The 27,889-nt window shown below is 39.8% G+C and overlaps 1 protein-coding gene across 4 annotated transcripts; it reads left to right on the top strand.

Annotated features, from left to right (window-relative positions):
• Positions 1–533: 533 nt before the first annotated feature.
• On the top strand, positions 534–27,825 carry LOC128733977 (mitoferrin). 4 transcript variants are annotated; one of them, XM_053827907.1, is made up of 3 exons: positions 534–834; positions 2,157–2,279; positions 25,096–27,825. In XM_053827907.1, the coding sequence occupies exon 3, from the start codon at positions 25,270–25,272 to the stop codon at positions 26,431–26,433; it is 1,164 nt and encodes a 387-aa protein (XP_053683882.1). In that variant the 5' UTR covers positions 534–834; positions 2,157–2,279; positions 25,096–25,269; the 3' UTR covers positions 26,434–27,825. The 4 variants fall into 4 exon arrangements, with proteins under 4 accessions (XP_053683882.1, XP_053683883.1, XP_053683885.1 ...); XM_053827908.1 differs by lacking the exon at positions 534–834 and adding an exon at positions 1,602–1,739; XM_053827910.1 differs by lacking the exons at positions 534–834; positions 2,157–2,279 and adding an exon at positions 14,158–14,290.
• The last annotated feature ends 64 nt before the right edge of the window (positions 27,826–27,889 follow it).

Raw genomic sequence — 27,889 nt, 5'->3', positions numbered from 1 at the left:
CAGCGTAGATAGCACGAACGAAAGAAAGAAAAGCAGATAATGAATTGGGTGCTCAGCTGTCGTTTTTTCGTCCGGTGCCGCCCGGTGCCCACTCAACACATATAAAACCGTACCTAACCAAAAAATTGGCACCGATGTGCGGAGTTTTTGTTCGTACGAGAGTCGGAGAAGTGCACTGAAACCGGGTACGTGTGACGTATGAACGAAGAATGTTTTGGCACGGTGTGCGGAGCGGTGCGTGCTTTCACATGTCTGCTGTTAAATAATTTTACTGGGGAAGGAAAAACAGCATGGAAATTTGCTTAAATTTTTTTTTATTTTTGTAGTCGCGCAAACTTATTTAAGCCCATCAAAAATTTATAATTACTCATAATTACTTCTTTTGTTCTAAAGTGCACTTAACGTGTAGGTAACCGAAGGAAAACGTCAGATCTTTCGTTAAAAAAAAGTTTCTCCCTCGCGTGTTGACCTCAGCAAGCGCAGCGGTTCTCTGCAATTTGCTTTACAGCACACTTTACTGCCATTAGCCATTCACCATTCACATTCACAGTTTTGTTCGTCGCTCTGTAGATCGGAGAGTCTACTTGGTTAGTGTGTCTCGTGCGCAATATTAAAAACGCGAAACCTCTTGGTCGTCAGTCCTATCGTATGTGTAAATATAACACATTTCGGCCGAGCGAGAGTCCATTACGTGATAAGCGAGAGCAAGGAAAAGTAATTGCCAGGCCAAAAACATCGTTCCGAGTTCTGAAACTACATACCACGTTAGCTGATCGGAAAACATTGACGACGGATATTGGATATTGGAAGGGAGAAACCTCAGCAGTGGAATAGGTAATTCGGTGAAAAATAATCCTTGAACAATTTGACCATTTTGTGATTGGATTGGAAGGTCTCCTTCGTGCATAGTTTTTTCTTCTGTTCCATTATTCAGCCCTTTTCGTTGCTCGGTTTAAGGTTTTAAGTTAGTGAGGAAAAAAATGAGCAGAGTTATGTGGGACTCAAAAATTGCCCCATGATAGCGAAGAAATAAGGTGTTGGGTCCACCACTCGGTTTAATGTATTCGGTTGTGGTATTCGGCTGGTAGGGTGGGCGGAGCGACGGGAGGAGGGGTGCAAATGTGTTATGCAAAAGCTCGAGAACGGCAAGAATTTTTACCGTAGGAAACGAGCTGTACTTAGTTTGTTGTTGCGGTTCGTATTTTGCGCAAAAAAACTACCTAATTGGAGAGAAAGTTTTTGGATCGTTGCTGTTGGTGTTGCCGCTACCTGCCGCGGGCAGTCTTCGGGATGTCAACAGTGAATCCTGTGCCCTTTGGCAAGTTTGTTTTGAGAAAATCTGACATTTATTTCTACTCATTGTGTAATTCTTTGCTGTCGATTTGCGTAGAAATCTTATAAACTTATAAGTTCTCCTTTTGCTAGATTTGTTATCTACTTCTTGGTGATCGAACATCACATTTTTTGCATCTAAAATCCTTAACTCCGGAGCAATTCATTGCCATCATCAGTTGCACAATGCATGAGCTCATCAGTTTAATTGAACAGCTGAGAATCACCGGAACTTTTCTTGTACGATCACTGCTGCTTCGTAAACGCATTCTTTCAATGGCATATTTGCAAGTTGTTTACTGGCAATTCCTGATATCAATTCGGTTTTGATAAATACGATTTTCTAAATAGTTATGGTTGTATACATCCTACTCACTACTTTCTTTTTATAGATCCCAAATGATCAGGTAAAAATTGTGCATTATCCTAAGGAATAGGTAGTTTCAAGTCCTGAAAATATCCGTTGAGTTTGACAGATTTGTTTCTCCTCGGAGGATCAGAGAATGGTTTTTTATTTCAAAAGGTATAATATAGTGAATACAAAGAGTTTAAATCATTTGTGGCAATTGCTGTGAATATTGTGAAGTTTAATACCACAGAGACCTCTAGAGCTATCGGGATAATTAATTAAATCCATACATCAGATGAAATTAACTGAAATGAAATACTAAATGTCAGTGCAAGAATGCATGTAGAATGTGTCGATCTAAGATTTGAACGCTATTACTACCGAAACAATTTGTGTTCGACTATGGAATCGTGTTTGAAATGATTATCTGTTTGTTTGCATAATATAATTAAACTTTTTATCATTCTATCCACAGATTGTCCCCAACTGCGAGCAAAGCTCGGTACACTCAGGGGGATCCCCTGTTGCGAAGTACAGCTTTGAGCCGAAGACAGTACTGACTCTGGAGACTATTTGACAATCGTTCAACTAATGGTTGGTAAGTGAAACAATTTTTTTTTCATTGATTTACCTATAAAAGAAATTATTTATTTTTTCGATGATCGGGTAGGATCATCTAATGTAAAAAAAATATTTTTGCGAAAAAATTTTGCGAAACTTTTTAGACAAGCAAGGCATAATATTGCTTGTTTTAAAATAATTTTGTGCGAAAATCAAACGTGCATGCATTAGAATGTGGTTCACAGAGATCATGTTTTGATTCGTACCTCGGTGATTCTTGTCATTATTTAGCAACAAGGCATAAAATTGCTTCCAGTAAACCAAATCTACGGTATTTGACACGCTAATTCTATTCTCCGTCCCTAATTTTTGTGGCTCTTTTTAAAAGTACAAACGGTTCTAGGAATTTTTTCACTACTATTTCTTTGTCCTTGAAAAGAATTTGCAATGACCCTAGGTTTCATTTTATTTTTTTTCTCGTTCAACTTCTGCAACGAGAGCCGGTGGCTAAAGTTGCTGATCTACGCTAAACGCATGCAATTTCACCATCGCTGGTCTAAGTCTGATGAAAAGCCTCTAAATTTACTTCGCTACGACATTATGAGACGATAAAGGCATGGGCACGGACGGTACGTTCGTTCAACCAACCGAGCAAGCAATGTGAGAAACAGCCAGTCGAACAGACTGCACAAGATGGCCGCTCTTGCTGTGGCGTTTTATAGCAACTCACACGGCAGCAGCGGTCGAAGATATTGATTTTTGTTTCGCTCTACCGTACGCTGCTGACGGCGAGGGCGGTCTTGTTGGAAATTATTCCGGACATATTTTTGGGCAACGAACGGGAATACCAGTTTACGTTTTCTCGAATATAAACAAAATCTTTGCATCACAGTAGTCTACGACTTATGAAATAATATTGATTAATTTTTTTCTTTTATGACATTTAGTCTAGAAAACACAAAAAAGTTTTTTTTTTGCAAAGAATTAGTTTGTTAATTTTATTGGAAAACAAAATAATTTATTATGCCAAACATCGGACGCACATAGAACAGATAAAATTGCGGAGTGGAATATTCCGCGTGCTATCTTTTGTTGTTTTGGCGTGACGCGTTTTTGTATTTTGCCGGTGTGTTATATAATCATTTTTATGATAAAACATTTAACTTTAGTTAAATATTTTAAGACATATCTTTTGGGTTCTGTTTACGAATTGTTGCAATATCCGATTAATAATTTTATTTGTTAGCTAAGGATGTTGTTGGGATGCTGAAATTACAAATGTGTGTCATAGCTTATTAAAGCTGCCCTGTAGTTACGGTTAGTGTATTTATAAACAAAACCCGAAAATACAGCAATTTAGTAATAAACATGTTCATTGGCGGCTTCTCACATCCATTCTCAAATTGCGTTCTCAAAGCCAGAAGTTCACACACACACACAAACACTGTCGTAGAACCGCTTAACAAACAGCAACTGCTCTGCTTGCTGCTTGCTGAGCCAAGGGATCATTATTTCCTTCCGTGCATCAAACAGAGATAGAGAATCGATAGCTCGCCGCTGAGGCAATCATCAGCTATGCTGCGCTGCTACGTCACTCTTGATGATGGTACAGGCACTGTGCGGAGCGGAGGAGATATCAGGAGGATGGAAAAATAAAAATCGATAAATCATGGTCGCGTGTGAGCCAGAGCCGCACCACAGTTCAAGGCTACATGTAAACGGTATGCCTACGCACGAGTGAGCCACCCTGGATCAGCATGACCTTGCTTAACGAGGTTGATAAATTCTTTTCGATGTGTTTGTATCAAAATTTTTAGTTTTGTGGACTGGTTTATGCGTATCAATTCTTGCAGCTTCGACATTTTAAAGTTTGAATTTTTTCATTCTCCAATCCCTTAATTTGTTAACATAGTCGATATTATTTTCCCGATCGAATACAAGCAAAAGCAGCTTAGTTTCATTTAAAGATATTTATTCTGGCGAACGCCAGATAAAAAACGCCTAGCGCTCCAAATTTTCTAGATATTTTTTTCAAATTAGTTCAGTTCAGAGCAGATTTTATAAAACTTAAATAAAGGATGTTAACTGTTCCCACGAAAGTTATGAAGTCGTGCATTTAATTCTAAAAAATACGTTTTTCAAGTAGGTATTACAGTAACAAAAATGTTCGGAAAAATTTGCTGCGCAATTTTGACATATCTAACACAATGTCTTTCTGGAAGTTAGCTAGTATAGAGGGCCATTCCAAAAAATCTATCTCGAAAAGTGGTCAGCTTTCGGCCGACAATAACGGTTTCCTGATCGATTTTCAATATTTTTACCCCAATCGGTCGGTAAATGTTCTACGCGTCGATTCAAATGAAGAAGTATATTGATTCTTGAGGTTACACTACTGAGATATTTGAAATAATGAACCATTATCCAACTGAAAATCCTCGCTACGTGATTGGTTGGAAAAGATGTCATTAAAGTTTTAACCTGATTTCAATATAAACGTGACATAATCTCGTGACAGGTTAAAAATTCTTCACGGTAGTTAAACCTACATCAATTTGGGAAATACGCCAAAAAAAGTGACAAAACTCTCTCGTTCTAACAACAGGTCGAAGATCTTTGAAGTAGCATTGGGCGATACTGTATCTGTATCGAAAAAATCGATACTTTTGAGCCGATACATCGATATTTTGGATCGATACTAAGCGTCCCGATACCGGCCAGTATCGATGCTAAAACGACGATATTTGTATCGATACCTTTATAGTTAATGCTAGGGAAACTAAAATACTTTACTTATCCTAATGCGATGTCCATTAGGATTTCACCTGCATAACAATGTTCCGCCAACAAACTCGATCCATGGCTGTCCTCCTCCAATTTCTCGAATGTCCCACACTTTCCAGGACTTGCTCCATATGGTCTAACCGTCAAGCACGCTGCGTACCTCTGCGCCTGGTACCAACCGAATTCGAGGCAAACATCATTTTTACGGGATTGTTTTGCGGCATTCTCACATGTCCCGGCCATTGTACTCTTCCAGCCTCAGCAACTTTCTGAATACTGGGTTGGCCGGTTGGCTGCTCCAGTTTGTGGTTCATGTTTTTCATCCATAGACCGTACTCACATACACCACCAAAGATAATCCTAAGCACACGACGTCCAAAAGTGACCAGTCTCAGTCGAGCATTGTCCACGTTTTGTGCCCGTAGACTATCGGTCTTATTTGCGCTTTGTACATGGTACATTTGGTACAGGGATGAAGCTTGCCAGATTTTAGGGTCTTGTAGAATCCGTAGTAAGCACGACTTCCGGCAAGAATACCTCTGCGTATTTCTCTGCTGCAGATGTTATCCGACCACCTCGAACTCGTAGAAATTAAAATAAGAGGTGTACCTAATTAATGCGGCAGCTAATTTTTTTTTCGATAAATAAACTCTGCAAAAATAGATGCATTCCTAGTTCCAGTCTTAAATCAAATTTTAAGTAAAACTTCAATTTCAATTTGAAATCTAATTTAAAGTCGGATTTCTTGGGTGATGTAAAAACATCAAATTCAATTTCAAATCCTATTTCAAGTCCAATTATAAGTCCGATTTAACTCCAATTTCTGGCAAAGTTGTAAGTATAATTTCTAGTCAAATTTTTCATCCAATTCACTATTAGTTACTAGTAAAATTTTAAATTCTTTATTATGTCCTATTTCAAGTTCAATTTCATGTCTCATTATAAGTCCTGTTTCATGTGTAATTTGAAGTCCAATTTATATATTCTAGTTTGAATTGGTCCAAACTTGAGTTTAACTTCGCGTCCAATTTTAAGTGTGATTTGAAGTCCAAATTCAAGTTCCACTTCAAGTTTAATTTTAAGTTAAATTTAAAGTCTTACTTCCAGGTCAATTTAAAGTAAAGATTCAAGTTGAAATTGATTCAGACTGAAGTCCAATATCATTTGATCATCAATAACAATTTGAAGTACAATTTTAAGCATAATGCCATGCTCAATTCTAAGTTAAATTTCAGTTCCCATTTCAAGTTCAATATCAAGTTTAATTTCAGGTTCAATTTTAAGTAAAATTTCAAGTGCAATTCCAGCTCCGATTTTAAAATTAATTTCAAATGCGATCAATTAGACAACTCGCAAGTTGCTGAGTGAAGCTCTGCTTTCCTCAATGGAGGTAGCTATCTTGGCACTCGAAGATGGATGTGGTTGGATACGCTAGACCGTCAATGAAGCCGCAACTGCGTTGTTAAGTGAAGAAACCCTGAGTGCATGAAATGACTTTTGACGGAGATGAACTGGAAGGGGTTGATGAATTCATAAATTAGGGATCTCTGTCAACCGCCGTCAATCATACGAGTAAGCAGATTCAACGACGCATTCTAGCTAAGTCAGGTCTACTTTTCCCTTCGTAAGTCATTTCGATCAAGGAGCATAAACCGTACGCAAAATATAAAAGCATTTGCTAGCGCTTGGCTGAGTGGTCGATTTCTGGTCGGCCCGGCCGGTTTTTCACTTGCAAAGCCGGTGACCGATCAATCTGGCAAAAAGTCGGTTTACCAACTTAAGAAAACGGATTTGTACTTTTTGTCCGATTTTTAAAATTTATTTTTCATTTCCATCATTCCACTAGATTTTCTAATAAATTTTGTAGCAATCCTGACCAATTCGTTGCAGTTTCCGGTCAAAAGAGTTTAAAACCGCAGGCCTGACCAGTCCGACATCAGCTATTATTTCGTTCCTAACGAGATTTCGTATGAGAACGAAAGAGAATCAACAGTAGTAAAAGCACACGCATACAATTTTCTAAAAAATTAAGCTAAATAATAAACAAAAGTGTGGTTTTCGTTGCACCCTGTCAGTGTATCGATACCGATATCGATACCACTGGTATCGATACTTGCCGCCCGATATTTCAACGGGATCGATACCTTTACAAAAATTGTATCGATATTCGAATATCGATGCTTTTCGCAGTATCGCCCAATGCTACTTTGAAGTGCGACGATGAATCCTAGGTCAATTTGATGTCTGTGTTGGAGGAGTGGGTTGTAACATAATCCTAAATGTATGCGCATGTTGCCATTTCATTGGAAGAGTAGTGAAAAGAGAATGTATTGTCTTGTGGTAGCGATGTGCTACCGATAAAATGCTGATAAAACAATCCTTGATTTCTGTAAGGTAACAGGTCAGTAAAAGTTTTGTTCTTGATTTTAAACAGCGAGTTTGGAAGACGTAAATATCCAGTGATTAATATCTTTTCTCCTGCGCTGGGTTTACGATAAAACGTTTATTTTTTGCTGCTGTTGAAAGGCAGAAGAAGAATTTAGTTCTTACTTCTTTTCTTCTAGGTTTTAGGATCACAACATACAGTTGGGTACATTTTTTTGTGTCAACTTTTTCATCCAGTAGTGCGAATCTTGTTTGTCAATTAACATGTAGCTCTGTTATTTATTGCATGTTGCCTATGCAAAGTGCTGGAAGCTTCGCAGTTTTGGGACTAGTCACTGAAAATGCATGGTGGCTACAGCTTGATTTAAAACTTGACGGGCAATCAGTAGGAATTCGAACGAGATCCTTTTTTATATAAAAAAATTGACATTAGAAATTGACTACATATTAATAATCAACGATCGCAACCATTTTATGCTCAAAAAGTCCGCCGTTCGATGCAAGTGAGATTTTGACAACCTGCGGTAACACGTAGTCCTACGGTAATGAAAATTATTGTTCGAAACATTCTAAAACCGCAAACTTTTGTTCATGAACACAAAGAGGGCATCATTTTTCCGTTATTTAAAGCATGCATGCGGAATTGACTGATATTTAAGCATATTTTTAGAAGTGAGATATTTTGTGTTGCCAAAAACGGATACTTTTGTTGCCAAAATCGAGGCATGCCCAAATCGAAAGCCCAATGTATATCAAAACAGAGCTTGCAATATCAAGCAAACGATTTTGAACATATGTTTTTATATCCTGGATTGAAACAATGTTCATGCATGGCTTTGGGGCTCCCGTTAGAGGAGGTAATATATCATTCAATCCTGCCGAGAAAAATAGGGGCAGCCTTTTTTAAACTTTTAAGCTATCACAGGACTTCTAAGATGATCAGTTTATGCCATATTTTTTTAGAAAAATTCGAACAGCTAGAAAAATTCCATCCCAGAAAACACACACTGAATTCCCCTACGATAAAACTGAACCTTGTCGTGGTGTAGGGCTTTTTAAGTAATCAGTAAATGAACACCGGTCACGTTTACTTCTGAATGTAGGTATATGTCAAAATACTTTTGTGATTTCAATTGTTGCGTTGTTCAGAAAGTGCTTTTATTCCGTTTAAGAATAAGGTCAGTATTGGGATCTCTGATAATTAATAGATGAATGTTTCTGGGATTCATCCCTATTTATCACAGCTGTCACAAATATCTCCGAAAAATGTCGGATTGATTGAGTCAGTCGGGGGCTTAGGGTTAGTAAGGGGATGTAAGCGGGATACCAGATGCCGGTTGGATGCCGAAGGACCACTCTATAATGGTTACGGGTAATAACAGAAGTGCTTAGGTAGCAGATGGGAAAACTAGGTCAATTCGTGTCGTGTGCTCGAGTCTCGGCTGGGCGGTGCTCCTAGATATAGTCAGTAGGATTTTTGCACTGGCCCCGTGGGTGTCCTGTGCTCTGATGGCCGCCCGCGGGCTCTGTCGATGGGAAGGGGTCGAGTCTTAGAGAGACGTTTAAGCCCACAGCTTCACTGCACTAGCTCTTTGGTCTCGAGGGTTGGAAGGCGGGTGTCTATATTTTGAAGCTTCTGTCGACTACTGCGAACGTCCAGCTTGTGTTGCGCTTAATTTACTTTGTATCTTGGGACAGTGTATGAATGCTAAGGGGCTTCGAAATTTGTCTTGCCTATCAATTCATTTGGGGTTGTATGTGTTGGTAAATTGAAAGCGGGCGCGCGGTTGAGGACCGGTATCAGGCGGGGCTGACGAATCCTCCACTTCTTCACTATACCACATTTTGCAACTCGAGTGGTACAAAAAGTCCAAAGCACATTCACAAATTCGATCTATCATTTTTCTTCTCATCGTCATCATTATCATCATTATCGTCATCATCATCGGTATATTTAAAAAATGACATTCCGGCCTTTGGCAGAGAGCTCTTAGAGTCAGTTCGTGGAGTCCGCGCAGGCCCGGAACGCCTCCGCCTGCGGGTATAGGCGTGACGGCTATGCTTGGGGCTCTACCTGTGTTTTAGTGGACGACATTGCCTGTCCAGTGTCCAGTCAGGTAGAACTGATGTTTGAGGTCTCCCTGACACTTTGTTGACATCACAAAAGGGCCCAGCGCAGAGTTTTATACGCTATTAAGCGACCAGTTGGATAACCCGAAAAAAAGGAAAAACAAATTAAACTGAATTCACACTCTTTTTGTTTCCCAAAAATACTTATTTTTGATTCTACAAATTTTTTGATAGAAGCTATAGCTATTATTCGAAATAACAAAGCTTATTGTTGGACTAAAAGGTCAAATAGTTAGAGTCAAAAAATATCTGGGTAAGCCTAAGTCTACAATATTTTTTGATGAATTTATACAAAATATTTTTGCATTTGAAAATTATTTGTCCATGTCCGCCGGTCCGGCAGAACAAAGGGATGAAATCAGAGATCTCCACTGCTGACGGTTACCCGCCATGGCTTTTACCTGTCGCCAGGACAGGTTCTCGTCTACAACCTGGATGTCGTTGGCTAGGCTGCGTCGCCATGAGCCTCTGGGTCTGCCTCTTTTACGCTGTCCTTGTGGATTTCAGTCGAGTGCTTCACTGCAAACCTCGTTTGCTCCTTTCCTCAAGGTGGGTCCGATGCACTTCCACCTACGTTCACGAATTTCTGTGGCTATCGGTTGTTGATGACACCGACGATGACGAGATCCTCATTGGATATTCAGTTATTAGGCCACCAGGCACGAATGATGTATCGTAGGCACCGGTTAATGAATACCTGCAGTTCTTGCGTTGTCTCCGCTGAGACGCACCATGTTTCGCAGGCCTACAGCAGTACGGATTTAACGTTTGAATTAAAGATTCGGGTTTTCGTACGTAGAGTGATCTGGTTTGAGCGCCAAATGTTTCGCAGACCTGCAAAGGCACCCCTGGCCTTCCTGATCCGTGTGGCTAAATCAGTCTTGGTACCACCATCGGGCGTTGTTTGGCTACCAAGATATTGAAAGATGGCTACCTGCTCAACTTGTTGTCCCGCTACTGTAAAGTTGGTGGAATTGTCAGTGTTCACTACCATAGACTTAGTTTTCGCTACATTGACTGTGAGACCTGCTGCCTGGGAGCTCTCGGAGAGGTCGTCTAACTTGCTCTGCATATCGTTTCGGCGTTGTGCGAGCAAGACAATGTCGTCGGCTAGGTCGAGGTCATTTAGCTGCTCCATCGTTAGAGGATTCCAAGGCAATCCTCGATTTGGTCTACTGTCAATTGCTCCAACTAATATCTCATCCATAACGATGAGAAACAGAAGCGGTGATAAAATGCAGCCCTGTCTCGCGCCAGCAGTGACCCTTATGGGGTCGGACAAGACGTCGTCGTGCAAAACCTTGCACGAGAACGCCTTGTACTGAGCCTCGATGAGATGGACTAGCTTATCTGGAACTCCTCTACGCCTAAGTGCGCCCCAGATGTTTTCGTGGTTAAGTCGGTCGAACGCCTTTTCGAAGTCAACGAGCACCAGCAGAAGCGAGTCGTGAAATTCGTTGATCTGCTCCAATATAATGCTGAGCGTTGTGATATGATCTACACATGATCGACCAGCACGGAATCCAGCTTGCTGCCGCCGGAGAGTAGCGTCGATCTTCTCCTGGATCCGGTTGAGGATTACCTTTTAGAGTACTTTGAGAGTAATACAGAGCAACGTGATGCCACACCAGTTACCGCATTCAGTTAGGTATCCTTTCTTAGGGACTTTGACCAATATGCCACCGGAAAAGTTGCGGTTTCTCATACGTTGCTGAAAAGCTGGTGCATCATGTTGGCTGACAAAGATGGGTCAGCTTTGAGCATTTCGAGCTGAAATACAGTCTATCCCTGGCGCTCTATTGGATTTCAAACTCTTGATGGCTGCAATTTCCTGTGATCCAGTGATGGTGCCTCATGGTTGGATGCGATATCAGCGCTGCGTTTGTTGCGTACATCAAGAAGGCTCCTTCCCCATGTTCGGCTGATGCAGATGTGGTCGATTTGGTTTTTTGTTCGGCCGTCGCGGGAAACCCACGTGACTTTATGTACTGGTCTGTGAAAAAGCGATCCACCAATGACCATGTTGTTAGTACCACAGTATTCTGTAAACAGCTCCTCGTTTTCGCTCATCTCTCCGAGACCATGGCGTCCCATGACGCGTTCAAGGTCCGCATTGTTTGAGCCAATCTTCGCGTTGAGGTCACCCAAGTGGATTTGGATGTCTTCCTACGGGATTTTCTCAACCACGCTGTTCAGCTGTAAAAACTCTCTTTCGGACCCGATTCGGAACATGGAATATACTGATCCTTATCCAGCAGGGCTGGCTGACTCAACTTGCAAGGGAAGCTGACCGCCTGAAGCTTGAAATGAAACTCAATGTTTCTATAATATCTCCAGCGCGTGACAAGACGTAAAGGGGAAAGAGCGGAAAATTAGATATCGGGAAGGTCATTGAAGCAACACTTATAGGTTCGTAGTTCGTTCCGTTTTATCAAACTGGGAGATCCACGAATAAGAGACAGTTTAACACCAATTGTAACAAATTCACAATTGGTTTAAGTGAACTAAATTGAGTTTGAACGATTTCAGTATATTGCGCAATTCACTTTTTACATGAAAAACAGAAGTGTACCAAAACATAGCGACCAATATGGTGTGCAAAAAGGTTGAGACAAGCGTTAATTAGCAATGTGTGATAGTTTTGGTTTTATTAGTGCTATATTTTGTTATATATCGTATTCGAATTGAATATGTACAAAGTTGAATGAAAGAAAAGTCGAAACTAGTTTTACAATTAAATTCCTAATCCCTTGTACTGATCCGACTCGAAAACTAGCCGAACCAGTTTTGTCTTTCTACTATATTTCTATTGTATGAATGTCGATGCAGACATAACGGTGTACGTGACGAAGGGCATGCTGCTCTCTAGGCACTGCCAAGTTCGTGAAGAACATTGACTTTTGAAAGGTTCGCGAATAAATACCCTGAGGCTAGAGAGTTGTCAACAAGTCCCACTCCCCGTTGGAATCGTGTGGTGGTGGAACTCCGAATAAGATTCGTACAGATTGCCGTGCTTATAGAGACAAGATTATTGTATGAGAATCCAACAGGCGAATCCTCAGGCAGGATTTCTATTGTTCGGTATTCTAAAAGCAGGAATCCTGTGTGTAAGGATCGATCAATGATATGCTTGGAAATGAGGAATAGGCCATCAGTTTGGCGAAGGACATTAGGTCTTCCATGAGCAGGGCGACTTGGAAATCAGAAATTGCGCCATAGATTTTCTACAGCTGGTTCTCAGACACTATCCATTACAATACATTGACATGTAGAAAAAAAAGTTATTTTCTTCACTGAAGACATGTTGAAAGTTTCATTAAAATCGGGGTCACGGGAGATTGTTAATTTTTGTGGTGGATTTCACCTGGAATTTCCAAGCTGGAAATGCATAATTTTTATTAGCGTTCGTCAGAAAAAGAAGCTTTCCGAGGGATGTGATTGCTACTAGCGCTGCGGCTGGTACATTCAAAGTAGTAATGTGTTCGCTGTTTTCCGTACTTCACAGATGGCCTCGAGGTGCGACGCGGGTCTAGAAAGCCTCTGCTGAGAGAGGCTGCTAGAGTCAATAGGATGATAGCACTAGCCTCGCAATTGTCCTGTACTCTAACAGCTGGCTGCGAAATCGGTCTAATAAAAACCGAAGGTCGCATTTCGAAAACCTTAGTGGCTGAGTTGAATCGCTTTTAAAATTATACAACTGATAATACGAAACCCCCAACTAGTGGAACTTACAGCGCCAGTAATGCGTTATGTGTTATTTTAACCTCCTTTTACTTAGGGTCAGATTGATAGCGGAAATTATAACCGATAGTTGATGACTAAGAAAAAGTGTTTCATAACCGGTAATGAAACTTTACAAGCATTAATTTATTTGCAAATTAATGGTTTGTGCCTGTGATAGTAGGGGTATCGTCAAAAAACGTATGAGGGTTCACGGGTTGAGGGTTCTAGCGTATTCAAGGGACATAATCATAGCCATAGACATAGCCGATTTTCTTTTAAATGCATCGCAAAATAAATTTTGGTTGAGAATCGGATCTACTGGGTTCAAAGATATTAGTTGGCACCCTGAAAGGTACCAATCTGTGAACATTTAGAGCCAAATTTCATGGTTTGTCTAGGAAACAATAAGTTTCTGGTAACCGCACCGGCTGTTGGGTTTATCCTTTAAATGACATGTTCCAAAATTAGTTGAATTCTCGACTAATCATGCATGTGCCGTTGGTTTTGTCTCCTCAGCGCGTGCTATTATTATTGGCAAAATTCAATTAATTTGATTTGCTTCAGGAATTAGCAACATTTCTTGGAAGGATAGTGCTGATAAGTGTTCTCGCAGCCAACTCCATTACGTTTAGCCACATTCAGTGTTTGCAATATGAACATACGAATAGACTGCGCCAGTTATAAACTGTTGTTTTATTCTGGGCGATGAAAATAACCTATTGATATTGAAAATGCAGTAAAGACGAAACGCTCGCCAATAGTTTTACAGAAACTAACTTATCATTCCACTATTGTCTGTAACCACAAGCGGAAGGAATCGTTTAATTTAAATATCTATAGGTTTCCATAATTATTCACTGCAATTTGATATTCATCTCGCGACGCAATGAGACATCAAGGCACGGACAAGTGCACATTTCGCCTCAGTAGGTAAAGATCGATAGCCACAGTCAGTGGGTTTTACTGTGAGAAATGTGACACATACTTACCGTGGAATATCGTTGTAGTGGTTCGTAAGTCGGATCTGAAGTAAGTCGTTTAGTATCATCTAGTATATCGCTGTTTTCGTGAAGAAGTCAGTCTTCAAACTCAATTACAAAAATTACCACTAACTTATTAAACAAGGAGCATTATATATCAAACGTACTAAACTAGGGTTTTTGTTCTACTCAAATAAAAATGCGTAGTAAATATAGTAGTTCACTTCTCCGCCATGATTAGTGCATCTTTGTCGTGATGAGTAGGTTGAGTAGGCATCACCCGTGCTGCTTTTCTGCGCAGAATCTAAACTCTCTCACGTGAAATATAATTGTGGTGAGATCGTTCGGTTTCAGTTGCATTCCTCGCGACAGAAACCGGCTGTCCGATTAAGTTTGTTGCAACCAACCTACATAAGTAATTATCGCTGATTTCGTAATATTTTGGGGAAACTCGTATTCGAATCCATTTTCGGATGATAATAATCCATTCCAATAATGGTGCTGTTTTTGTGTTGGCACAAATAGTTTTTTAACGGCGAAGTCATTCATCTATTTAATTGTTATAGAACACATTCGAGAACTAAAAATCACGCCTGGCCTATTTTAATTAGCGGTAGATTCGTGTGTAACATTCAAGTGGCCGATATCAGCTGCAACTGCATATGCAACGCATGCACACCTGTTGGTTTGCGTTTGTGCGAGTGTATAAGTAACATACTAATTCGGGCATAACCTGCTGCTAAGTCATAACATCATGAGGAGAAATCAAATGCTATCGTGTGAGACGTGCGTTTTTGATTTTCTCTACTAGCTCAACTATTGGCAAGCTAAACGTAGTTTACTGTAACTCTTGTTAGAGAATATATCGTAAGATAACTTGACCAACCGCCCAGTCGCTGTGCGACGTGCTCTAGATTTCTGTTTTCTAAGAACCGGACAAGCCATAGTGTAGTAAACATTTGCCATTCGCACCCGCTGCCGCAGGGAGGAATGCACAGCAGGAAAGTAATGCTCGAATGAAAACGATCGAACGGACCGGACGCCAGCCAGCAATGAGGTAGCGCTATTTACTACATCACTCGCTGCTAAGTAGATACTGATAAGTAAGTAACATAGTCATCGTGAGTTGCCAAAACGTCAGGAAAGAAAAATCAGAATGGAAACAACTCTCTATAGTGGTCGCTGCGAAGGGTGGGGGCTGGTTTACTAGAATCATACTGTGATGTGCAGTTTCTAAAAAAAATTTCTACAATACAGTACAGTATAATAAAATTTTACGAATACACATGTGTTCTGTAATTTTTTCCACATTTCTAAAGAACGAACGTGATGGGGGTGAAAAACTGCCAGCAGATGAAAAGTTGCATTTAATTGAATCGTAATAAATGTAATGAACACGAAAAATTGTAACGTTTAAAGTCGAAAGTCAGACTTTCACAACTAGTAACATTTAGATTCTGTCTGGATAAGGAAGGATAAGATAAGTAAAAAATAATAAAACCATCAATTTGTATAATGGTTTCTGACGGAACCTTCAACCCACTGCATTCTCGAGCGTCTCGTGAATTTATGTTCTTTTCACTGCAGTCATTCAGTTACCTATACCTATAGTTTTTGGTCGTTAAATAATTCATTTTACTGTGTAAAACAGCATGCTAAACAGTATGGCACGCGATTCGAACTTTACTTCTTCATTACAGATATCGCAAACAAACAATCACCAATGCAAACACAAGTGTGTCTGAGCTCACTGAAACGAGGTATTTCTATTCGCTAGAAACACCATTTAATATTGTTTTTTTATTGTTTATTGGTTTGAAAGCTCTTTTCCGCTAAGAATTCAACTTTTTAGAGATTCAACTCCACGTGAGTTTAATTATATCGCCAAAGATTTAACTGACGTTTCTGGCAGGCTTAACGTTTGGTACAACTTTTGCGGGGATTCTATCTCCATAGATACAGCATAGACACCGCATAGTTGATGGTACTTGATCGTCGGCAAAGTCGCCATACTCAGTTAAGCTCATTTAACTGTATTACCTCATAGAAGCAAAAGCTGTAAGTAAAAGTCATGTATGGAACATTTGTAGAGTTCAGTGCAACTTGCGATTTTCCTGACTTGAGTATTGCATTATTTTTTCAACCTACGCAGCTAATGTTTTGTAAACTTTGTTATTTGCAAATGCACGTTTTTTTGGCCGATTGGAAATGGTCTTATTACAGCGTATATACAACAAATAATCGAGTACTAATTCAGAAAGATTATAGATTACACTCAGGTTGTAACGGGGCGGGATGGGTTTTCGTGCAGGGAGCAGTGATAACCTTCACTTAAGCGCCAGGCAAGGATTATCTTACCGTGAAGGAGCGTGTTTTTAGACACCAATCCTGGTCCGGCTAGAACACCTCAGGGTAGGTCCATCAAATCAACTAAAACTTATGGACGAAATACCGACGAACCTTAGGTCAGTTGAAACCGACTCAAAAAGGGAACAAGAACAACCATCGGATAGTGTAGTATCCCCTAGGCGTCCCACACTAACCTAACTCAAGTCCTAGGGGTAGACCTTCGTTTGAAGGAGGGTGCTTCTCTTAGGTGGTTGTCTTCAAAATGGCGCATTCCCCCAGACTTTTGTGCCTGCCAAGTACAGCACTTTGCAACTGGGCCGACGAATTAGCTTTGGCTAGTTTCGCCAGGTTCCATCCGGTGGGCATTATCAGGATTTATTTACTGTCGCGGTACCCTAACCTTTTTTCGGGGACGCGAAAAGGCTTTTGGTGAAGGTTGTGTGTGGGATTGGACTATAGGACCTTAATTATTTTGTAACATCATTGCAAGGTCTACAAATGTTTCCTTACATGATTTTTACATATTTTGCTTCTATAAACCAATGAACCCGAATAAGCGTAAATGACCAACTATGAACCTTGAATATATTACCAGAACGTTCGTGGACTTCCGACTAAAATTTGCGAGTTACGTGTCTTTATTTCTGTCCCCTGCCCTTTAATGACAAGGTCGTCAGAGTACATATATGGCAGTCAGTATGGCACCGAATATCACCCTTCCCTTCCCTTCTTCAGGAAACCATCACAAAAAAATAAAATCAGTTCAACTAACCTGCTAGCCGTAATGAAATCTTGCAACTCAAAGCACTAAACATTGCATTCTATAGGTTCTCTTACTTTTTGGGGCATAAATTATACTAAATACTGAGATTTCTGCCCAATTAAAATTCATCACTAAATTTTCACTTTTTCGCCGTCGATTTATCATTAATTTTTTTCGGCCGTTCCATTCGTCACATCGCTCGCGAAAACTTTAATTTACCACCCGAACAGTTATTTAGTAAGATATTATAATGATTTTGCCCAAATTGTTCACTTGAATTGATAGAAAAACTTCACTTCGTTTCGATTGCAATTCCGAATCCGCGACCGTCGTTGTTGTACGTTGCCAAGGAAACGGACGTTTATATGGAGTGATGCCAACGTGAACATTTGAGCATGAAATTGTCCAATTATTTTCGCTATTAAATTAAAGGTCGTAGAGTGTCGATAATAAAATTTACCGCAAACAACATTTTATGTGATAGAATATACTGTCGGATCTAGTTCAACAGCAAAAATAGATACGCGATTCTACGCTTCATAATTGTTCATACCAGATTGATTATTACCTACTACAAGCAACTCTTTTCTCAACAAAACGATAGTGGCAACAAGTACTGAAATCAGTAAAAAAGCAACTGGACTCTGACGACCTTAACGGCGCAATTTTTCGAAAAATTGTTACTGTGAAACAACTGCTTTTCCTACAACGAATTTAGCTAACGTTAGCTAACGTTGCTCGATTTTTCTCCTTTTTAGGGCAAGCGACTGATTTTAAATAGCCTTTTTACCAAAAGTTTTCACCTACATAATTGTGTGGGTCATGTGCTTAAAGGGTTAGACATTGCATTAGCTTTGCCGACCCGTCACCCATTTGTGGTACACTTGAACAGCTCTGGGATAATATTTTAACGCCTTCTCGAAGCACCAGCTAGGGCGTCATTTATTTACCCCCGATCGTAGATTAGATATTACTTCAAATGAAACTCGTATTAGTTCTTTTCATTCTATTTGGACTCGATTGGGAGAGGCTGTAATGGTCAACAGGATCGTAGTACTAGTCCCGTCCTCGCAGTTGGCCTCGAGGTATGATGCTGGTCCAATAAGCCAGTACTCGTATGTTCGAAACCCGATATGAGTTTGGACATCCATAGAGCTAATCTTGGTTCTCTGCGTGTTGCTAGGGTATGTTGCTGCTTCGTCGTAATTGCCTATTCCCGTCCTATCCAACACAACTTATTAAAAATATCAGCATTTTTATGACACACAATGCAAAACTAGTTATTCCCTAATATTTTAGTTTGTTGTCTATCATACACGATCAATCAAAGTGAGCTGAGTGAGATCTATATAAATGCTTTTTATCATTAAAGAAGTCCTACCAGCCAAATTTCCTACGTTTTTTCGTGCGACGAAGAAGAAAATGTCAACTAATCGTTTTAATTTTCGTCATTCATAAATGAAAATAACTCACGCAAGGCATTGTCGTTATTCTACAGCCAGGAAAACTTGCCTGACCTGCAGAAATTTTACACAATAACATTTGTCATGCCGTCCTACACAAATACATGCGCGTTAGCTTCGTAAACAAAACATTGTTGTGATTTTTAGTTCGGACGATGAAAAATTTTGATGGACGGATTTTAAAACGGTGCGATGAATTTAAGAAATAAAGTCAGTTGCGTAATTTCAATAATATGCTTTAATAATCGCTTTTCAGTGATTTCAAAGTTCACGGATCGGAAGGTAAGTGTGTTTTAGTCAAATCAGCACAAGAACTTTTGAAGTATTCATTAAATCCATCCAACAAATGATGAAAATTAGAATGGCTTTATTTACTACGACGGGAATTAGAAATAGCCCCTATTTCTTAAATCGATTAGGAATTTTTAGAGTCTTAACTGGCTTAGACTAGTCTAGCTCTACTGTCACATCAGCAGCCGCTTGTTATGTTACTCAGCGTCGAATAATTCGAAAACCTCGTTCATCTTCGACAGCTAACAAATCAAAAGGGTTTTGTTCAAGATTTGAATCATTGGAGATTTCAGAACAGTCCTCGAATTTCTCAGAAGTGCGCAGGGTAGCAATTTAAGACTAATGCTCTTTGTCAGCGTTTTTGTTTTCAAGCCTGAGTTAGTTCCAATCCGAACATTGAATAAAAATGTTCACTAATGATGTAACGCTGCTGCTTCCGGATTGCGAAGCCCACTCTTGTGTGGTCTAATTTTCTTACACACGCGTACTCATTCTAACGAACACGCCGGTGTAAGCATCCCTTTCGGACTCTTGCTCTTATTTATTCATGTTCTGCGAGGAGTTTTTTGACTGTGTGTTTAGCTAACAGCCACGGTCGTTGCTGTCGCTAGTCATTGCGGTCCGAGCCACTGATGCCGATCGCTCGTGAGGGCTCGCATTTCCGTCCGTGAGTAAAGTCGAGGGCGAACTCACAAGTTGTTTGACTCGCGAGTGGGCAATGTAGAAAAACGCTGCGAGGCTGCGCGTTCGCAAGTGCGAATTTCTGCACACAACAATGGCGACTGTGTGTCTTACGCTTGCGTGAGTGGCGTAAGTGTTGAATGCTTCCCATACTCGCTCGCAGGAGGCGTCTAGCTCAATTTGCATTTACTCATTGCCTAAAACTATGCGCCCGCAATCTATCGAGAGCTACCCGCGAATACTGGCTAAGGTACTTAGACCTTCCTCGGAGGAGTTTTTTTTTGTATGGCAGAAGGGCATTGGGTTAAAAGGCCACTGACTGCGACAGTCTTGTGGTAGGCCTCGATTGCTGTACACAGCTTACGGACTACTCCCTGTACCAAAATCAAAGCTTTGCGTACAAACGTCCTTGAGCCAAACCAATGACCTTTTGGGGCTTAGGGTCCACTTGGAGAGGAGTAAGTAGCAAACATCTGAATTCGTTACGCAGGCATGCATTAAAAAATGGACTAATCTCGAATGGCGGTGAAGTTCGAAAGATAATTCAATGCAACAAATTTTTGTTAAATCCTACGTTTATAAGGCCTTCTATAAAAATCCTTCGATGCACTGGCGGGCAGCCTTACGGGAGTTTGCCGGAACTTTAACCATGGCCGATAAATAGATGGATGTCATTATGCTCGTTAGCTGTTTCGTGGTTTTGGCCGTTGGCGAACAGCTACTTCTTCGCTATTGCTACAAAATTAATCGAGTTGACCATCCATGACCATGGTCGCAGTTGGGGAACGCGTCGTTCACCTTTAGCCACCATACGAGAGCAGCACAGGTTATCTTAGGCCGTGCGATACTAGTGTATAACCAAAGGGCTAATTGAGGTTTCAATTCAATTCATTCATATTTTCCAGTTCATCCAATTTATCGTATATTCCATATCAAGCACCTGCCTGAAAGACAATTCTGCTTAAGCTAGTGAAAAAGTCCAGCTTGGGTTTTGAAGGTGATGGTTTGAGTACTTTCTCCAACAGTTACAAGACTTGTTTTTAACTTTTGGTGAAATTTTTAATGTAGCTATTTCAAAGAACGTAAGATATTTAGGATTTAATTGGTTCATGTAATGCTTGGTTGTAGACTGGAACGTGAATTTTTAATATAACAAAACAACTGTTGCTCAGCACCGTGAGCGTGTCTTTGAATTAACAAATAAACACGTACTCAAGTCCATATCGGAAAATAGATAGGAATAGAACACCAACGTTAGGTATTTACATGTGACTAATGGCTAAACTATTTTTACGGGCATGCCAAATGCCAAAACATGTGAAATATAGTTCCAAAAAGTGCTCCAAATCTTTTTCTAAAATTTACAAATACATATAAACTTTGTCATAGAAAAGTTTTGCTTCGATACTTTAGTTTGGAGGATAGTTTTAAATTTAGAAATGATTGATAGTTTCTGATTATTCAAAGTGAAGTATACAGTAGATGATTATATTCGCGTTGTTTGTAGGTATAGTGAAATGTCAAATAGATATCATTCGCTTTGATGACTTGTGGTTTTTCATTAAGTATCTGAGTGTGCTAAGTGCTCAATAACGTATGTATTTTTTGTTTGCTAACTGGTAAATGGTAAATATAAATCTGGCTTGCGGTTGCAGCAGCAAACTCATTCATACCGCAATGCCGCCGATAAACAATTCTAAATAGGAGAAAAGGCGCTCGTCACTTTCTCTGGTAATGAAGTAAATTTCAAAAATTTTAATCCATTTTCATAACTTTGGCCTAGAAGATGTGTAATCAAAATACGCATGAATTGAATTAAATTAATATAATCGCCTTCAAATGTCAGACTAGATTAGTATCAAGCTTACATGCGCCACAAAGCATAAAAAAATGGATCGATTATTACGAATCTTAGATTGGTACAATACATTCACGTGATATAACTCTTCCAAAAAAAAAAGGTTTAACCTCAACCAACAATCAGTAGGTCTATCAGTTAGCAAGTCAGTCAAGTTAGCAGACGTACTCGCATTCGATTTTCTGATTTCCTAGTGTGTACACACTCGGTGTAAATCCACACTGTGTTGTATTGCTAGACTTTGAGTATTTGCATCGATGAATGGCCTCTTGTGACCTGCGATTACTTGAAGTGCAAAAAAATTGTTTACTGTTTACTAGGATTTTCGCACCATTCGGAACTACTTTTTTCTGGTTTGAGTATGGTCACTAACCACTTGGGGATGCGGTTCATCGCCGTTGCTGATAAGAACCATATGGGGGTTATGTATAAATAGTGTTTTTGGCTCTAAACGGAACCTGACCTACATTATCTTTTATGGCGAGGGGACAGTTCAAAATCTAATTACTCGTCGGGTCCTGTCTGCTTACTAATATAGTGCGGATGAATCGAACGTACAGGTTTTGTCAAAGAAAAGATTGGATGATAACAGCATCGCCGGCTTTGTGCAAATCGTGCAAATACAATACCTACTACTTTCTCATGGGATTCGGGTCAGACCAGAATTGCAAACCAAGATTTTTCGCTTATGCTTAAAGAACAGAATGAACCAATTGAAAGATTTATGCGTCAGCTGATTGTTGACCGTTGCAGATGCAGAATCATTCGAGTTTTTCCCGTATCTTCGTACGTTTGCTATTGTACGCTCTCGATGTTTTGTTGAGAGCATTATTGTCACGGTGATATGCCAACGTTAAATAGGCCGATAAAAGCTTGCCGTGCCGTTGGTCGTGTGAGATAACCTTATCTGGCATACGTACGGCGATAACGGTAGACAGTTTTAAACTACTAGTCATAATAGCCATTTATCATGTGTTGTTCTTGAATTGTACAAGATGTACGTAAGCACGTACTTTTGAACAGTGATTTACTGAACATCGGAAGGAGCTTATAAATTTATCATTCACTATGGCAAAGCGGTAGAATGTCTCATTTTCATCACAGGAGCCGTTGCTAGTCTTGCAAATAACAAATAACCGTTTCTATAAACAAACTAGTATTTGGTATTTCCAGACACACTAAGTAAATCAAATTATGTGAATTTAAGGTGATAATTTATTTGTTTGTGTTGCTCCGGACAATGTAAGTCAAAGGCACGTTATCGCCTAATTGCAAAGTAAGCAGCTATTACGGAGTCCTAATGTTTGAATCTAAAAGGTTAGTTTACATTGCCTTTAATTTGATCTCACCCTTTAGTCCTAAATATCAGGTCTGAAATATTGAATTCGCTTGTCACCTCTGTAGTTTATAGACTCTGAAGCATTTGCAGTTATGCAAAGCAACTGCACTATTAGTAAATATGTGAGTGTTTGCTGTTTTTATCAGCCTGACAATTGTTTCAGCTGGGTGTAAAAGTATACCAACTTCTAGTTTTGAATAGTTTCTAAAAGGATGATAAATTTGCGTAAATAATTAACACCTAATTCAAGACATTGTCTAAAGGCATGAATCGTTTTCGTAAATAAGCTGTATTTTGTTGACGAATCAATATAAGTATTCAGTTGCGTTTGTATGGGCAAGCATGGGCTTTACACTAAGCTCAGAAAATGTTAGCAGGCAAAAGCATGTTACAATCAAAATGTGGCCAAACTAGAATGCGTTGTGCTATGATTAAATTCTCTATTAAAATTATTCGTTTACTTCCTGTTTTTCGTCCTTTTTGTTACTGCCTTTCCTTGCTGCAGTCTTTAGCTGTCGTTGTCATCTCGTTTATTAACGTCTGTTCGTCTTTTTGTCTCTTTTCCCAATGATTTGTTGTTATTTTTTATCGTCTTTTTGTCTCTTTTCCCAGCGATTTGTTGTTATTTTTTATCGTCTTTTGTGCCGTTTTTGGTTGCTCTTGATGACGTCTTTTTGTCGTCGTTGGTTGTATTTTGGCATTTCTGATCCATGCTTTGTCGTCTTTTTTTCGTCTCCTAATCACGTTTTCTGCATATATTTAAAGTATTTTCCTCGTTTTCTACGGTCCTTTTGGACATTTTTGTCGCTTCTTTGGTCTTTCCTTCATCGCATGTGGTTTTAACCAGTTGGTCATTCACAACAAATGCGTATGTTATTCGCAACATAAGGCGTCGTTTTACCATTTTCTCTTCACATTTTCCTTGCCTATGCTTCTTTTTCAGCATTTTTTGATGGTCTTTCGTTTTTTTTGTCATCTTTTATCTACGTTTCACCGTTTTTGTTGTTTTTTTAAATTATTTATTGCCATTTTTTCGTCGTCCTTTTTGTTGTTCAGACAACAACAATGTTTTTTATGGTCTTTTCAGCGTTCTTTCGTCATGTTTTCGTCGGTTTTCACTGCTTGGATGTTTTTGAAGCATCTTTTTGTCATTTTTATTGTGCTTTTTGCTTCTCGGTCGATGTTTTGCATCTTTTTGTCATCTTCGTCGTCATTTTCGTCATATTGCCGTTTTTCATCTCGGTCGTAATTTTGTCGTCTTTTCATAGTATTTTTGCCATTTTTCCGCGTCAGTTCATCGTTTTTGTCACTGTTTTGAACATTTTTGTCGCTTTTTTCGGAGCCTTTTTGTCGTTTTTTGTTTTTTTGGTTATCCTTTCGTCATTTTTTGTCATTGTTTCGCCGTTTTTTTGTTATCTTTTTATCATTTTTTTGTTATTTTGTCGCCGTCTTGTTTGTTGTTGATACAACAAAAATGTTTTTTCCTGCCTTTTCATCGTTATTTGGCCAGGTTTTCGTCGTATTTTCTTATTTTCTTGTCTTATTCATGCTTTTTAAATTGTTTTAGCCTTTTTTATCGTACTTTTTTGACGTTTTTTTGTCGTCATCGTATTTTTTATTTCCGTTATTTCCGTTGTATTTTCTTTGTATTTCTTCTTTGTATTTTCACTACCTTTCATCACTTTTTCGTCAACTTTTCATCACCTTTTCGTCGTTGTTACACCGTCTTTTTGCTGTCTCTTCGTCGTTGTTTTTTTTTTGTTTTCTTTTCATCACCTTTTTGCTAAGCGGAAAATATCAGTATTTTTTTGCGTTGCTCCTCTTGTTTGACTGCCATTTTTATTACTGAAGAGCAAATGTCAAAGGGGGGCATGATTCTCAGGCACACACCTACAAAATGAAGAATATTCGGTTTACTAAATGCTCGACTAAAGGAACTGCGTAAATTAAGCTCGACCAAATTTTGATTGTAACAGCCTTTAGCATGACTTACATAAAACAGGTTTGTCATTTCACAATTATCATACGGGAAAAAAAACTGTGATTTTCATTCATTAGATTCGAACCTTCTGCTGTTGATTATAATGAGCTGTTCTTTTTTTCTTTCCAGATTGTTTCTGCCCAACGGAGATGCTGCTAATCTAGTGCGGCTGCAGCGCTGACACACAACCTTTCGAAAAAAAATCATTCAATTAAACACACAATCCCGCTTCGCTTCGAAACCGGCGAGCGAACGAATCAATCTCTGTGTGTGCAACCGCCGCCAAAGCGATTGTATGTTGTCATGAATCCTGACGAATATGAACAGCTGCCGACGACGAGTGTAGCTACCAACATGACGGCTGGAGCGATAGCCGGCATTATGGAACACTGCGTAATGTATCCGCTGGACTCGGTGAAGACCCGGATGCAGTCGCTAACGCACATGCACGCGCACGACACAATCGTTTCGACGATGCGCGACATGGTACGAGCCGAAGGTTTGCTACGACCGTTCCGCGGTGTGATGGCCGTTGTTGCCGGGGCGGGCCCCGCACATGCCTTATACTTCGGAGCGTACGAGTACTCCAAGGAAGCGATTGGACGCTTCTCGGATCGCCATCAGATCAATTACATGATCTCGGCTGCTCTGGCAACCCTCGTGCACGATGCTGTCTCCAATCCAGCCGATGTGGTCAAACAGAGGCTACAGATGTATAACTCGCCTTACAGATCAATTATGCACTGCACACGAGTCGTTTACCAGATGGAAGGCTTTCGAGCGTTCTACCGATCATACTCGACGCAGCTTGTAATGAACATACCGTATTCGGCAATACAATTCCCAACCTATGAATTTCTGCAGAAGCTGCTCAACAAAGACAATAACTACAATCCGCCTGTACATATGGTTGCGGGAGGTGCTGCAGGCGCTGCGGCTGCAGCCCTCACAACACCGCTGGACGTTTGTAAGACACTGCTGAATACGCAAGAAGATGGTGCTGGTAAAACCAGAGGTCTCCTAGAGGCAGTCAAGAAAATCTACCATACAGCAGGACCGCTAGGATTCTTCAAAGGACTGCAAGCTCGAGTCCTCTACCAGATGCCAGCTACCGCCATCTGTTGGTCAACGTACGAATTCTTCAAGTACATCCTGAGTGGAGGAACCCGAAACCCGCTAAGGACCAGTTCCTCGGAAATAGTTTCCACAGCCGAACTGGTTAAAGACGACAAGAAACTGTCCGATTTACGATACGTGATACCTGTCAGTGCCGCCTCGGCTGAAACATCCCCAAACAGTCTAATCGTCAGAAGCGGGCCCAGTTCGGGGGGTGAACGTGAATGTGGTCGCCGCGAACTACCGGCCATGTCCGGGGCCGGAATCTACGGAGCAATGAGCTATAATACAATGCATTCGAATGATGCGAACCACATCACTGATCACACTGCGCTACGAAGGACCAACTGAATGACAATACCGGCGTTGCAACGACGAGAGACAGGTTGGTTCTGTTGGAAACACTGATAAAAGCATAAACTTTTTTTGGTCTAAATTAGTCTGAACTAGTTATCGATTGCATCCACTATCGTTTGCCGAATGGTTTCCACTAAAATTGATTGTGAATTGTCTTGCAAATGATATGAACCCACCTCGTGCAAGATTTGTTTTCCTTGAATCCCAGTTAAGCGTTAACGGTTAAGAAACCCTGCCTTCCCTAACGATTTCGCCCCTTATCCTTGCTATATACCTATACGATATCATACGGAAATGTGATTTAAAATCAAATCATTTGATTGTAAGTAAATTACACGCATTAATTTATGCCGGCCCTATCGTTTAATGTTCCTTTTATTTACTTATTTTACTCGTTTCAACATCTTTGTGGTATGTAAAGAAAGCGGCGGCAGTAGATTTCGCGTCAAGCTAATCTAAGTGATTCGTAATTCGACCATAATGCATCACTGGAGCGGGTGAATTCAGGTCATTGGAAGAACCGGTGTTATGTTAATGTGTAAATATGAGATGATCTTTTCGTTTCACACGAAGCGATCAAACGAAGCAAATTCTGTTTTGCATATCTGGCCAAAGCAGGCAACTTCTTGGACAGTCCTCCTTGAATTTATTATTGAGAGGATGGTAACCAAACTGCGAGTGGTACTCTATCGATGAGAAAACCATCTAATATATTTTTTTCTTGAATCGAAAGCTCCTAGTTTTTTAGTTACATTTCTGGCTATTTGTTAATGTTGAAAGTAGTGCGATATACGATTATTACCACCTTATTTTATTAATCTGTGAATTCAATGTATAAACAATTTCGTACTGTGCCCCATTGTCGCCAGCTATCTGCACATCGAAAATAGAAATAAATAAGTTGTAGTAGTAGAACCAATCTTATTTTTGAAATCAAATCAAGCACAAGCCACACGTGCTATGCTTAGGGAAACCCTTACTTTGTTGGAATCGGTACTAAGTATCGTCTCATGGTAAGATGCCATAGGAATGCTTGATACCAAAGGATCAAGATGTTTTGTTAAACGGCTCCATAGGAACCATAACAACAGGAAAAAAAGCGAACAAACAACCTAAACTCAAGATGATAATGTCTTAAACTTCGTTTGAAAGTTCCATATCCATATGGAGCAGACGAATGAGAGTAAAAATTAAGCAAAAACCCTAGAAAAAGTGCACCGTGAAAAGTGTATGGGCCCAAACATAATGTATCCCTTTTCAAAAAAAAAAACGGATGCATTGTGTTTGCGTCTTATATGTACAGTTGCGTACGAAGAGAAGGAAATTTTCAAATTAAGAAACAACAATAAATTCTGTATATGAAAAACCGTTAAAGTTACACGTATAAAATACATAATGCGTACGTTTTGATGAGAACAACATACCGAACTGCCTAAGTGAGACAGGGTTA

This window comes from Sabethes cyaneus, chromosome 2 (genome assembly GCF_943734655.1).
Source record: "Sabethes cyaneus chromosome 2, idSabCyanKW18_F2, whole genome shotgun sequence".
Lineage (NCBI taxonomy): Eukaryota > Metazoa > Arthropoda > Insecta > Diptera > Culicidae > Sabethes > Sabethes cyaneus.
Note: the sequence above shows the minus strand (reverse complement) of the source record. Positions and strands in the feature narration are given on the sequence as shown.

Excerpts from the sequence above, each read along its gene's own strand:
- LOC128733977 (XM_053827907.1), top strand. The coding sequence starts at position 25,270 with ATGAATCCTGACGAATATGAACAGCTGCCGACGACGAGTGTAGCTACC.